This window comes from Equus asinus, chromosome 1 (assembly GCF_041296235.1).
Source record: "Equus asinus isolate D_3611 breed Donkey chromosome 1, EquAss-T2T_v2, whole genome shotgun sequence".
NCBI lineage: Eukaryota > Metazoa > Chordata > Mammalia > Perissodactyla > Equidae > Equus > Equus asinus.
The window spans coordinates 36,465,705-36,481,033 of NC_091790.1; the positions used below are offsets into that span (position 1 = coordinate 36,465,705).

The following is a 15,329-nucleotide window of genomic DNA, read 5'->3' on the forward strand; positions in this document are numbered from 1 at the left end:
GGGTTTTTAAGACCTTCTTGGTGGCATGATGCTAAAGCACAATTTAGCTAAAAGCAGTCTATAAGAGACAAGAAGAAGATATACTCCTAATTATAAAGTGCTACGTGAAATGGAAAGTAGCATTGCATTGTAAAAACTGTAAAATTCATACAAATGTGCTATGTTTTTTGGACTCTCCACCACATGATGCAGAACATTTAAAAAATTTCATTAAAATCCAATTCTACTACATCATGTTTTCGACCTAAACTAAAACGCTTCTTTTCTATTTGAAGCATTTAACTCGCCTATTTCGTTTTTCTTCTTAGACATTGGAAGGTCTCTGGGGAAGGTCGACTTGGCAAGTTCAGATCTTTAAAAAAAAGGGCTCAAATTTAAGTTTTCTTTTTCTCTGCAGACATTTCCCTATAATAGAGACGTTCACACAATAATTCCCTTTATGTTGACACTTAAAGTAATGAAAGTCAAAAACCTATTCTTAAAAGTTACGTTAAAATGATTTTCTACTAAAGAGATTTTTTTTTATTGAGGTATAATTGACATATAACATCATATTACTTTCAGGTGTACAATGTAATGATTTGATGTTTGCATATGTTGCAAAATCATCACCACGGTAAGTCTAGTTAACATCTAACACCAGGGGCCGGCCCGGTGGTGCAGTGGTTAAGTTAGCACATTCCTCTTCTCGCCAGCCCGGGGTTCGCCAGTTCAGATCCCGGGTGCGGACACGGCACTGCTTCGCAGGCCATGCTGTGGTAGGCCTCCCAGATATAAAGTAGAGGAAGATGGGCACGGATGTTAGCTCAGGGCCAGTCTTCCTCAGCAAAAAGAGGAGGATTGGCAGCAGATGTTAGCTCAGGGCTAATCTTCCTCAAAAAAAAAAAATCCGACACCATACATAATTACAAAAAAACTTTTTCTTGGGATGAGGACTTTTAAGAACCACTCCCTTAGCAACTTTCATATATGCAATAGAATATTATTAACAATAGTCACTTTCTTGTACATTACATCCCCAGACTTAAAGAGATTTTGAGACTTTTCATTGGTAGAAAGAAAACATTTCCTTCTTCTCTTTGGTATTTTACTATAAGCAAAAGTATGAATGTTTGTTATCAAATCAAACCAAAGCTGTTAGAAACTTGTAAATGTTAACTCTTCACCTTCCTTTCCATTGGAGGTGCTTAATGCTTTTTTGTCATACTATGAAGATATAATTGGAAAGTTAGGAAAAGAGTTAGATTATTAACAGCTACTTATGAAAAGGTACTTGGAAACAAATCCGTGTGCCTCCAATTATCTGGAAGGTTTTCCATTTTATGAAGAAAAAGGCTTAGAGGAGTTTGTGGGCTCCGGGTCACAAAGTTAGTAAATGGAGAAGATAGGATTCAAGCTCAGCTATCTACACTGCTGTCTATATCATTTTCTATAATGAGTATTCTGTAACTACATCTGATGAGTGAATCACTGTTCCTGCATTTCTTATTCCTTTGCTGAAACAGGAGCAGAAAGAGGTGCAGTGAATGCCTAGAGACGGTGGGAAGTCGGGCTGCATGGAAAGCCATGAGAGCTTGGAAAGTGCATGCGGCTGGTTTGACAAAGCCCACGAATGCCAAAGCAGTGATGATGACCTAAAGTGTCCCTTGTCAACACTGCAAGATTGGAGGTTTTTAGTATTGATTACCCAATTTTAACCACGGTTGGTTTTGCTGTTCTCGTTAATTATTTAGATCCAGGACAAAGTAAAAGAAGTTGAACAGGACAAGGCCACGAGCCAGGAATTCAGCCAACAAATTCAGAAGATAGCCAAAGATCTCACAACAATTCTGACTCAGCTGAGAGCAAAGACAGATAATTTAGTTCAAGCTACAACTGAACAAAAGGTAAGGAAGGAGATGTGGAAATATAAGGGGTGCTAATAAATGAATTAAATATTTTTTGGAGTTAGTTTATTTTGAGGATATAGGAAAAAGAAAAGCTTTCTTGATTAGCAAGCTTATTAAAACCAGAGAGTAAAGGCAGCCAATAAAGAAATTTCACAAATAGCATACATTTATTTATATTGTATAATTTATCATTACAATTGAACTGTATTAATAAATATGCATGTGTGTGTGGGTGAGAGAGAAGAGTGTCAAAGGACTAAATAATGATTTAGGAATACGAGTGTATAAATTCCAGAATGAAGGATGTTCTTGGTAGTTAAATCTGTTTTCTCACTGCTGGTGAGTGAAGTGACTAATCCTTTTTGGGTGGGGCAGAAGGAAAATGTTAGCTCTCAGCCTCATAGGAAATAAACAGGAGAGTTACAAAACATCCTGTTCTGCCTTTCTAACCGAGGAAACAGAGCAACCTGATCATAGTAGAATTATTCTTTACAAAAGTCATTTAAAATATAATCCTTCGGATCTTGGAAAACCTGGAGATCTTCATTTGCTGTGGTCTAATGAGCTTTCGTTTTGTGACTATTTAGGTGCTAGGAGAGGAATTAAATGGCTATAATGTAAAGTTGATGGAACTAGATGAAGCAGTACAGAAATTCTCGGAACACAATGGCCAACTGGGTAAGCCACTGGCCAAGAAGATAGGAAAACTGTCTGAACTTCACCAGCAGACCATTAGACAGGCTGAGAGTCGGCTCTCCCAGCTCAGTCAGGTATGTGTTCCAAGCCAGTAATCAAACATCGCTGAGGCAGAAATACAATATTCTGTTCTTCTCTTGTGAAAATAAATGAGGAGATAATATTGACAATGATGAGGGTAATTTAAGTGTAGCTTATTTCGTACCACACCTGTGTTCCTAAGATTTACACATAAACCTGCCTTTATTTTATATCAAACCATATCATAAATTCATTGACAAAGGTGACCATAAATATGGTCTTTTGGGGTGAATATTTTGTAAACTGGAGAAATATTTTGTGAAGTGAATACTCGTTTATTGACATGCTTTATGAAGTCAGTTTGGAGTGAATTCAAGTATTAAAGTAAGCTATATATATATAATAGCTTGCATTTACTTAATTGGTTCAAGTTGCACATCTATCATAATTGTTGAGTTTTTGCAAATGAAATCTATTTTTTCTCAAATCAGGGACAAGTTAAATCAGGATTTGGTAACCAATGGATTGTAGTATTGAAACCTGGCATGCTATAATCCCCACTCACTGAGAGTGGAGTATGGAAGGAGGGAGGGTTAGGAGGGAGCTAGATGGTGGAAAAAGAAATGAGAGCAAAGAATTCTTTAAAAGACGTTATTCAAGCATATTAAAAACTTGGACTTTATCCTAAAGACACTGGGAAGTCCTTGACAGATTTTCAACAAGAAAATCATTTTTCATGATACCTTTAAATTTCACAGATATTGTAATGATCAGCTCCTAGGATTGTTGTATCCAAGGAGAAAGAGAGAAGACTGAGTTCTAGCTCAAGAAGCAGAGCTTACATTTGTTATCTGAATATTGGTGACTTTTCAGGCAGCATCACATTTAGAAGAATACAATGAAACGCTTGAATTGATTTTGAAGTGGATTGACAAAGCTAAAATCTTGGTACATGGAAAGATTGCGTGGAATTCTGCAAACCAACTTCGGGAACAATACATTTCACACCAGGTAACTTTGGGGAAATTAGTTTTCAAAAGAGTAACTAAGAGAGCAATTGGATTTAACTGGCTGGACTGACAAAATTCAGAGGACCACGGTGTAAAATTATTGTAGGTGCCGGATAAAAAGAAAGCTAACGGAGCTCTAACAACTTGTCCATTTGTTTCGCAGACAGTAGCTACCAAAGAGATTTCCTAACACTGTATAAAGGAATAAATATGCTCCATCTCCCCTAGATTGTCCTTTCCCCAAGACCAAAAATAATCAGTCCTATAGGACTCTTTTTTTTTTTTTTTTAGCAGCTTCTTTGAAACGATTATGTGCAGGGACATGATGGGAAATTCTTCCCCATGAAGTGATGTAGTGACACGTAGAAAGAGGCTGATGGGAAAACCAAGCTCTGCCATTTAGGGCTGTGTAATTTGGAGCAAACTGCTTTGCTCTCTGAATTTGCTCTCCTCATATATAAGATGGAGATGTAAATTATATTGCAGAATTATTATGAAGATCAAATGGTTTAACATATGTGTAAACATTAAGCGCACTACCTGGCAGGTGGGCGCTCAGTAAGAGCTCTCAGGCCCCCTCCGTCTCAGCCTTCTGCCTGGTCTGTTATCTGCCCTTCCACAGGAGGTAGTGGTCGGCTGGGAATGAGCCATGAGTCTGCATCCCATGGTGGCCACATTACTTCATTTCCTCTCGGTCATATCATCCAGGAAATTATTTCATCCTTTTATAATTTAGGCTTGAATTAGATACAGCTATCTAATAGTCTTACAATAAAATACAGAATAACTTTTATTTAAGTGACATGGATATCTTCAAGTATTTCAGATTTTTTCTCTTTTATTCTGATTTATGTATATTGATCTCTGTTAAATCCATCCCTTTTGCCATTCCAGTTGACAGGTTTCTAGAACAAAGCCTCATTTTCTCCTTTTTGGAATGCTTTAACAGGCTCTTAATTGGTTCCCCCGCATCTACAGTCTTCTCTAACCAATCTCCCACACTCTTCTCCAGAAATCTTAAACAACTCCAGTCTTCTGCTGGAGGATATGCTTACATATTAAAGACAAGACTTAAGTTACAATTGGTTGTAAACAATGAAAGATTCAACCTCCTTAGAAATCTAGAAATGCAAATTTCAAAGACAGAGAGCATTTGAACTATCAAGTTAACACTATTCTTTAAAAGTTGGTATTTAAGGAAGTGAGAGCTCTCAGACACTACTGGGAGCTCAGCAAAATCTCTTGAAAAACAATTGGCAAAATATATCATTATCATCAAAATGGTACCAATCTGATCTGTTGATTCGACTTTTTGGACTCTGTACTAAGGCTATAATCCAAAATGTAGAAAATATTGTATGTCGTATTAACAACTATAGTGGAATTTTAAAGAAAACTTAAATATCAGATACTTCTTCTGAGTAAATTTTTGGCTATAATGGGATATAATGCAGTCTTTAAAATGACCGCGAAGCCTTATTTTTTAAATAGTTCCTGCACTGGTTCATTTATTTATTCAACAGACATTTATAGAGTCCTTTCTAAAGGTAGGAATTTTGTTAGGAATTTGGAATACAAAGATTATTCCCTGTGCTTGCCCCAGGGGGTTGTTAATTAAAGGGAGGAAGGAGACAGACAGATCTGGACCAGGACAATGCAGTGTGATAAGTGCAGGGATTAAGGGGTCAAGGTGCTGAAGGGACCCACTGGAGGATGCTTTACCCAGACCGCGGGGGGTTGGAAAGGAATGTCAGAGAAGCCTTCTTAGGAAAAGGTGATACTGGGCTGAGTTCTGAAAGACACACGGCCTCCTTGTTGGGGATGGTGTTTTAGATGAAAACCCTTGTTGAAACCCCAGCAGTGAGAGTGAGGGATGCTCTGGTACGTGGGGGGCAATGTGAGGAGGAGGTCCAGAGGGGAGCTGGAAAGAAGCATAAAAGGTAAGAATAAAGAGATAAGAAAAAGACAGATCCTGAACGCCTGTGAAGGACTTGGACTTGATCCTCAAGTCACTGTGAAGTCTTTCAGAGGTACTCTGAGGTACGGGACAGGTTCAGACTTGTCTTTTAAGAACGATGACTTGACTTGGCGGCCTGTGGAAAACACATTGGTGAAGGAAAAATAACATAGGAGGTGGTGTCAGTATTCCACCAGAAAATGACAAGGCCTCTTGTTGGAGGTTGAGGGAAGACCAAATCAAGGAGTATTACTGAGCTAGAATTCCGGACTTGGGGAATTTTGGATGTGGGTGTGGGTGAAGAGAAGGAGGAGCCAAGAATGACCACCATGTTTTTATGAGTTGGCTGCTGAGAGGGTTGAACACACTGAGGGACATAGGGAGACAGATATCAGGAATTGGTGGTTATCTCACATGGAACCTCGGGAGAGAACTCAGCCTGCAGACAAGGTTTTGAGGAGCTCTCCTGTGCTTGCCTTAGGAATTAAAGCTGAGTTTACCCAAAAACAGTACATAGAGAGAAAATGCATGCATTCTAATGTCAAGTGAGAAAGATGGAAAATTGTAGGTATGTTATGATCTCAATCACCAAAAAAATATACCCAAATGCAACAGCAGTATCTCTTACTTTATCTCTGGGGTATGGGATTATGGAATATTTTATTTTTTTATATTTTCAATATTTTCCAACCTTTACATATAATATATATATATAAGTTATATATAATAAGTAATATATATATAATGTTATATATATATGACATTCTTTGAGAGGAAAAATGTACTTTATTTTTAAAAATAGGATCTATTGCCTAAGAATAATGTCCTATCTCCTGTTTCTCCTCTTTACACATCAAACACTCCAGGAACTGTACATTTTGTGCTCACTCAACTCTGTGCCTTTGCTTATGCTGTTCCCTCAGCATGAAATGTCTTTCCTCATCCTCCCCATCTGTCAAAATGGAAACATCCTTCTGACTCAGCTCAGATGTGACTCTTCCAGGAAGCCTTTCCCCATTCTTCCTGCAAGTAGCAGCACATCTCATTTCTGACATCCTTAACCCTTTCTTCTCTTTCACTCTTCTCATATAATGCGTATTACATGGTTATTAAACAATTTGTATTATTATTAGTCCTAATAGATGATATTTTCCTGAGTGACGAGGGCTGTGTTTTATTCCTCTTAGGATCCCAAGGAGATGCTACCCCTTTAAAGCAAATGATCAAAGACTTTTTGTTTGTTTGTAATGCTCTTGTCTTTTTTCATTTCTTAGATCAATATGTGCTTAGATCTTAGATACAGAATATGACAGCTGAACATCTTTGGTTTAAGTATGAGAAAAGGTAGCCCAGCGACCTGATGAAAGTACCCAATGTGTCAGAGCATCTCCACTGCTGGAGTACTCACGTCCCGACCCTCAGCAGGAGCAGTGTGGGGTGGTAGACAGAGTGTGAGCCTTAGGGTCCCACACTTAGTGACATGTGGCCTCAGCAAATTATTTACAGCTCCTGAACTTCGATTTCTTCTTCTGTGAAATGAAGATAACAGTGGGTGGGGAGCGGGTGTGAAGGTTAGACACAATAAGACACAGAATCTTCGCAGTGCACAGGGGAAGTGTGAATTTCATCTCCTCCTCCCTTCCCAGTCTGATGGTCTTTACCCCACACCATGTCAGTTACGTATACCTCTCTGCCTACCTGTCAATGTCATGAATATTGACAATTCACTCTAGACCATGCTAGAAGAATCGGAAGAAATTCACAACGATCTGGAAGCAATGACTGAGAAATTACAGTGCCTCGCTAGCGTGTACTACACAGAAAAAATGTCTCAGCAAGTGGCAGAACTGGGACGGGAGACGGAGGAGTTGCGGCAGGTGATCAAAATTCGTTTGCAGAATCTCCATGATGCTGCCAAGGTAAAAAAAAAAAAATTAAATTGAAAATCTATCATTAGAAAAAAAATGGTGGTTTTATAGTGGAGATATGATGCTCACCTCTGATGTGCCTTCTTGACTGGTGTTAGTCTTCACCTGTGACTTGGGACTTTAAATGCTTATGTTATGTATTGACATTCATACTGCTCTTATTGGGGCCGGCCTGGTGGCACAGCGGTTAAGTGCACACATTCTGCTTTGTTGGCCCGGGGTTCGCCAGTTCGGATCCCAGGTGCGGACATGGCACCGCTTGGCAAGCCATGCTGTGCTAGGCGTCCCACATATAAAGTAAAGGAAGATGGGCACGGATGTCAGCGCAGGGCTAATCTTCCTCAAAACAAAAACAAAAACATACTGCTCTTATTCTACAGGATATGAGAAAATTTGAAACAGAGCTAAAAAACTTACAGTTTGCTTTGGAGCAAGCCCAGACAACCCTGACCTCTCCAGAAGTTGGACGCCTTAGTCTCAAGGAACAACTCTCTCATCGACAAGTAAGGAAAAATGATTTGGGAAAAAGGAGTGGGGAGCTACATTTTTAAGAGAGGATAGTTAGGAAAAATGATTTCTAAACTTAGTTATAGTCTTAGCCCTATATGCATTATTTAAAAAAATATTCCTTGGAAAATGCTTATAACTTGTGAGAGCTGTAATTTCATAAATGTCTCTTGCTTATGAAATAAACTATTAAAATACAAAATTGTAAAATATATTATAGAATATAAAATGTGAACTTGAACTTTCAGCATTTGCTGTCTGAGATGGAGTCACTCAAGCCAAAGGTCCACGCTGTGCAGATCTGCCAGAGTGCGCTCCGAATCCCAGAGGATGTGGTCACCAACTTGCCGCTCTGTCACGCTGCTCTGCACCTGCAGGAAGAGGCCAGCCGGCTTCAGCACACAGCGATCCAACAGTACAACATCATGCAGGCACGTGCTGCTGGGCCAGCAGAGCATAGCAAATGAGTCATGGGCTTCTTTTCTTAGCATTGTGTGGGCTCAGCCGTCAAAACACAGCCAGAGTGTTAAATCTGACAGATTGTTGTGGTTATGTAAAATGAGGAGATGGGATGCTATCGTTTGGATCACCCACAAAAGGCTGGGGAAAGCTCTCTAAAAAATATCCTTTGGTGAAAACTATCTTTTAGCAATATTTTTTTAATGAGGAACTACTTATAAAGTTTAATTTTATATTCAATTGTCTATTTTTATCTCTTATTATTCATCTGAGAATCATCTAGAACCTCATAATATGATTTTATTGGTAGCATATGTTACAGAATTTTTTTTCAAATTTCAGCTTATTGATGCACTCAGTGCATTTTCTTGCCTGAGAAATACATTCAAGTGTAATTCTCAGTCTCTTCACCTAATAAGAGAAGAGTCATTTACTAGGTAGAAATGATGCTATTTACCTCGTATCTTCTTTGAACTAATATTTCATCTGCTTTATCCAAAAACTGCATACATATCCTCCTATATTAAATTGCTAATGGTCTTTTTAGTCAGCTATCCTTGCTCCTTGCGTTATCCTGTAATTTGTTAAACAGTAAATTGCTGAGGATAGAAGTCATACTTAATTCATTTTTTTTATCCCATACTCCAGTCCTTAGGTGATGACTTATGTATATATTTAGCACTTCTTAGATGGAAAAACGAAGCAATCATGTTTTTCATACTGCTTCCCACTGTGTTCTGACCATGATATTGCCACCTATAGGACAATACAAATAGGGAGATGAGAGAGGATGTAACAATTTAACTATTTTGAGTCCATCCATAATCTTGGCAAAATATTTTAGAGAGGAGGCTCTGAAATATCGGAGTAAGGCTGAGGATTTGAATCATCTAGTGATTTTACCCATCATTGCTTTATTTCCTAGACGTACAAGCAGATAGGAGCTAGTGCTATAGGCTGGCAGACAGCAGCAGAGAGTCACTCACACGGTTACTGAGATAGATAATCATGTGTTTTGTTTTGTTGTTTTTTAAAGGAGGCTGCGGTGCAATATGAACAGTATGAGCAAGAAATGCAGCACCTGCAGGAGCTTATCGAAGGAGCTCACCGAGAGATTGAGGACCAGCCTGTGGCCACCAGTAACATCCAGGAGCTGCAGGCCCAGATTTCTCGGCACGAGGTGAGACAGCAATACAGGCAAATGACGAGGACAGGTTTCTAGCAATTGAAGGAGAAAGGTTCCCCCTGTTTGGCACATAACGTGTTCAGTTCTCGGGCAGCCTCTTTGCCTATCTTTGCATTTTGAGGGCTATTTATACCGATCCTTTTCAAGACTCAGTACCATGAATCTTCTCCTTGATTCCAAAACCTCTTTACACATTATTCATGTCATATCTCAACCAAAACCATCCCACTGTCTCCTGCACCCCGAATTCTCAGTTAATACACTAAAACATAGTCTACTCTCTGTCCTGAAAGCCTGCAAGATACTGCAATGCTCAAAGTCTTGCTATGTTGATCACCCTCTTTAAAAAGAAGGGATATTTCATATTAAAAAGAAAATCATTTGCTCTTTCAAGTATGGGTCATTTCAGCTCCTTTCATCAAAATCAGCAAGTGGTCCGCATTGTTTGTTTTGCTAGTTTCCAGATGGCGCCTGGTAGCATCTTCCCTATTGTCAAATATGCCTTCTTCCTTGTTCCTTTCACATCATCATGACCTCATGACCTGGCCCCCCCGGGTGCAGACGTGGTCTCAGAGCTCATAGATCTTAAGTGTTCGTGCTCATTGACTTAGCAGTGAGTTTCTTTTCCCAACCTGTCAATTCCTACATAGGTTACATTTACTCTTTCCCTTGGGGGCTGGCTCATAGCCTCATGAATAATGGTGTCTTCTCTGTGCCGAGGATGGACATGTAGTTTTTCCCTCTGTTTGCTCTGTTTTAACTCTTTTGTCATAACAGCAACAAACTATTTTTCTAAACAAAATTTCATAGTGAGATTCTCAGAAGTTTCCATTGTTGCTTCTTAAGGATGGAAAATCTCACTACATCCCTCTCCAGATGCAATTCTTTAATTTTTGATACATCCAATGCATCAATCACTTACATTTATATAGGATTTACAAAATAATGTAAATAAATATCCCACCTACATTTACTCCTACACTGTAGATATCATCCATGTTAACTATTTCTTTCTCTTATGCCATTGGTTAAATGAAAGGATGTTATACAAACATTTGAAACTACTATTTATATAACACACATTAGATTATATATTACAAACTTATATTGAAACTATTTTTAATCTCATTTTGTAAGAGCCAGAATTTTGTTGTAACAACTTTTCTATCATAAAACTGAAAATATTTTTTTAATCTTGTCTAGAATAACAATAATTATCATTACTACAGTTTTTAAAAACAATTTACAAGGGAGTTTTACATTATCTATTATAAGAACCCGTGAGGTAAGGATTTTTACTTATCATGTCATTTTACTGATTAGAGAACAGAAACTAATTTTTTCAATGACTCTCTGAGCTCCCAAATTTAGTAACTGATAGAAACCAGAATCGGATTTATTTTTATTTTATTTATTTATTTATTTATTTATTTATTTATTTATGAGGAAGATTAGCCCTGAGCTAACTACTACCAATCCTCCTCTTTTTTTTTTTGCTGAGGAAGACTGGCCCTGAGCTAACATCCATGCCCATCTTCTTCTACTTTATATGTGAGATGCCTCCCACAGCATAGCTTTTGCCAAGCAGTGCCATGTCTGTACCCAGGATCTGAACCTGTGAACCCTGGGCTGGTGAGAAGCAGAACATGTGAACTTAACTGCTGCACCACCGGGCCGGCCCCCAGATTCCAATCTAGTATCTTTGGCTCCAAATTCCACAATATTTCCAGTGTAGCAGAAAGTATTTGGGCTACCTCATTGCACAGAAGAGAAGAATGATAGTTCAGGAGAATAAATGACTTGCTCAAGGTCGCAGAGCCAGCTCTCAGCACAGTCAGCCGTGGACTGTCCTCCTGGCTCAGTGATCTGTTCACTTTGTCACATTTTCTCCTCCCTGTGCTAAATATCAGTGTTGATATTTGTTGTTTTGTCACATGATCTAGAATACATTTTCATATTCACGATGAGGTAGTTCTGTGTGAGCTTCATTGTATGTACAAAACAAACACAGGAAGGAAAGTGCCGAGGAGAAAGAGCCTGATTTATGATAACAGAAAAGTTTGGAAGAATGCTTTTTCCTGCATTTTCAATCTGTTTTAATGGAATTTCAATCTTGAAGTGAGCCTAGTTTCGTACGGACAACTTTAACTCAAAAACAACTGATCATTTATTCATTTCTAAGGAATTCACATTTTTCAGTAATTTTTCAAAGGTTGCATTTAATTTGAAGAAAATTATCTTCTTTTTCTTTTCTTTTTTTTTTTTTGAGGAAGATTAGCCCTGAGCTAACATCTGCTGCCAATCCTCCTCTTTTTGCTGAGGAAGACTGGCCCTGAGCTCACATCCATACCCATCTTCCTCTATTTTATATGTGGGATGCCTACCACAGCATGGCTTGCCAAGCAGTGCCATGTCCACACCTGGGATCTGAACCAGTGAACCCCGGGCCGCCAAAGCAGAACGTGCACATTTAACTGCTGTGCCACCGGGCTGGCCCCTGAAAAAATTATCTTGCCACTTTGAAATCATAGGAAAGAGTACTCAGACTCTTTGTTTTCCACCTGACCCTGAAGGCCTCCTCCACAGAGAGTGGCTTTCCTCAGAATGGCCTCTGCACCTGAAATTCTCACCTTTATACTCATCTTTTATCATCATTTTCAGAAATATCCAGTAAAAACTAAAAATACAGATGCTTCCTGAGAATGGAGAACACATTAACCCATTTGCACTCCATTTTAATTTAGTGGATTTGACCACCAACCCGCAAAGGCGATGGGATATGAGCAGGTTTATTCTTAGAGAAGAAAGTTCTAGAGCACTATTTCTCCAAGGGAGTCATGGATAACTATGAAATGCTGATTCTCATAAGCCTAATAAATCAATGTCTTTGGAAGCGGAGACCAGAATTGCATTTTTAACCGACAACCCAAACGAGTTTTATGCACAAGAAAGTTGAGAACTCTGATTTAGGAAATGAGCGCTTGCTGTCACTGTGGGCACACCTTTGCAGGGGCTCTCCACTGTCAGCAGGGGGCCATGGCCATCCACGTGGACACAAAGGGTGGAAGAGCTAAGACTAACTGGACTTCACAAAGATTCCTCAAAGCTACCCCAGTGGGGCAAGCTATTGAAGAAGGCTCCGTGACTTGTCCTATGAAAACAGAATTCAAGGCGTCCAGGGAGCTGGTGGATATCTTCCGCATGTGTGTGTTAACTAATTAGAATAGAGTACGCATGTGTTAGGCACTAGGCCAGATGTAGTAAATAGCTATTTAATCAGTATTTTAAAAATCTTATGAGGTTTAGTTGAGTATTTGCAGCCCTAAAAGGTCAAGAAGTGAGCATGTCTACTTTTTAAATCCTTGCTTTAAAAATTCCTGAACTATACTAGAAGTTACGAAGACAGGCTGCTGGCTGAATTCTGCTGGGCTGTTTTCTCTTCTACCCTTGTCAGGTTTCTTTTTTCAACTTCTTTTTTTTTTTTTAGATTGTCACCTGAGCTAACAAATGTTGCCAATCTTTTTTTTATTATTATTATTTTTTATTCTTATCCCAAAGCCCCCCAGGACACAGTTGTATATTTTTAGTTGTGGGTCCTTGTAGTTGTGGCATGTGGGACTCCACCTCAACGTGGCCTGATGAGTGTTGCCATGTCTGCACCCAAGATCTGAACTGGGGAAACCCTGGGCTACCGAAGCAGAGTGTGCGAAGTTAACCACTCGGCCATGGGGCCGGCCCCTACTTTGTCAGTTTTGATTAGGAGGGGAGAAAGAAAGCAAAATGACAAGAATAACAAAATGGCATCTATATATATGATATCTATCTCTATATGTGTATCTATATCTATACACACACATATACATATATATACATAAATGCCATTTTGTTAATGTTGTCATTTTGTTTCTGCACTTCAAGTTTAGATCTGTCTTTTGAATGTCAATGTCTTTAAAATGATAGTGTATATATCCACATATACACACATATATGTGCATGCATGTATGTACACTATCATTTTAAAGACATTGACATTTAATGTCTCCACCACCAAATGTGTTCCATACAAACATTACATGACAGCTTTTCAGGCAAAAGAGCCAAAGAAAAGGAATAGAAGGGGCCGGCCCGATGGCACAGCAGTTAAGTGCACAGGTCTAGCTTTGGCAGCCCAGGGTTCGCTGGTTTGGATCTCGGGTGCGGACATGGCACCACTTGGCACGCCATGCTGTGGTAGGCATCCCACATACAAAGTAGAGGAAGATGGGCACAGATGTTAGCTCAGGGTCAGTCTTCCTTAGCAAAAAGAGGAGGATTGGCAACAGTTAGCTCAGGGCTAATCTTCCTAAAATAAAATAAAATAAAAAGGAATAGAAAAGAATAAAGGTTTTGTACGTTTACGATTAATGTTTTAGAATATACATCTTTTTTTTTTGAGGAAGATTAGCCCTGAGCTAACTACTGCCAGTCCTCCTCTCATCTTCATTTTTTTAAAGCTGCATGTATCTTTTAAGTAAGAAAATATAACTTTAATATTTTAGAATTAGCATTTTAGGTTATTTTAGAATTTTAATATTTTAGAATTTTTTAACAGCTATATATTGTCCAGAACATATTTTCAATAAACTTTTGGTAAAAGCTTTAAAACCTCTCTCTCAAAACAAATTTTTTCAACAATGAATGAATTTAAAAGCCATTAAATTTGAAGTGAACTTCAAGTTCACATCTCTAGTTTGAAGCATCAGAAACATTTGAGGCATGATAGAGGATGTGAGAAAAGTTGGTGAATGTACAAAATTTTATTTGGGGAGTAATCTGCATAAAAAATGAAGGTTTCATATGTAATATTTAGCTTATCCGGAAAAAACAACCCCCTGGGGTCACAGGAACTGACAAGCAATTTACTTTGCGAAGCTGTCTGTAACAGATGACTGCTCCGTTTGATATATTCAGTATGGTAAGAGCTGAGCATTGCGTTTTTTGTAGTTTTCGTCATCACATGACCTAATTTCCACGGCATGAACCATCTGGCAATTTCAGATTCTTTAGGCATTTTAAAGAAAGTTGCCAGTTCTCCGTGTTACGTAAATTCCCGATTCCGTATGGAGCATCTGCCCGGATTAGAAACCCGGGCCGCCCCGCGTTGCTCCTCCGGGCCCGGCGCCGCGCTCCCAGCGCCTCTCCCGCCCCGCTGCGCTGTGGTCTGGCTCCGGAGCGCTGCAGGCAGGCTCGCTTGCACAGTCCACATCCTGCCTCTCCGCCGCTGCCGCCGCTGCCGCCGCTGCCGTCTAGCACAGCTCTGGGATTTCATTGGTCAGCCCTGGAGGAAGATGAACGCGACTAGTTCTCTTTCCTTTTGATGCTGCTCTGACACCCGGGGGCGGGGGGAAATGTTTCCCCAGGAGCTGGCTCAGAAAATCAAGGGCTACCAGGAGCAGATCTCCTCTTTGAACTCCAAGTGCAAGATGCTGACGATGAAAGCCAAGCACGCCACCATGCTGCTGACGGTGACCGAGGTGGACGGGCTGGCGGAGGGCACGGAGGACCTGGACGGGGAGCTCCTCCCTGCAACCTCGGCCCACCCCTCTGTGGTCATGGTAAGTAAGGGTCAAGGCCTGCGTTGCTGGGCGCCAGCGCGCGCTCTTCGGACTGTCCCCTGGCCAGTGGCTCTCCTGGCTT

General features: G+C 39.7%; 1 protein-coding gene across 27 annotated transcripts in view; it reads left to right on the top strand.

Annotated features, from left to right (window-relative positions):
- Positions 1-15,329, top strand: part of SYNE1 (spectrin repeat containing nuclear envelope protein 1) — a 445,076-nt gene that overhangs the window by 266,384 nt on the left and 163,363 nt on the right. For 25 of the 27 annotated variants that reach the window (XM_070488115.1, XM_070487809.1, XM_044761490.2 and 22 more), the window contains 8 exons: positions 1,734-1,886; positions 2,477-2,659; positions 3,480-3,617; positions 7,307-7,492; positions 7,882-8,004; positions 8,257-8,439; positions 9,504-9,647; positions 15,053-15,247. In XM_070488115.1, coding sequence (XP_070344216.1) covers positions 1,734-1,886; positions 2,477-2,659; positions 3,480-3,617; positions 7,307-7,492; positions 7,882-8,004; positions 8,257-8,439; positions 9,504-9,647; positions 15,053-15,247 — 1,305 coding nt within the window. Of the gene's footprint in view, positions 1-1,733; positions 1,887-2,476; positions 2,660-3,479; positions 3,618-7,306; positions 7,493-7,881; positions 8,005-8,256; positions 8,440-9,503; positions 9,648-15,052; positions 15,248-15,329 lie in introns of those variants that run through there. The other 2 variants (XM_070488650.1, XM_070488612.1) reach the window with 1 other exon arrangement.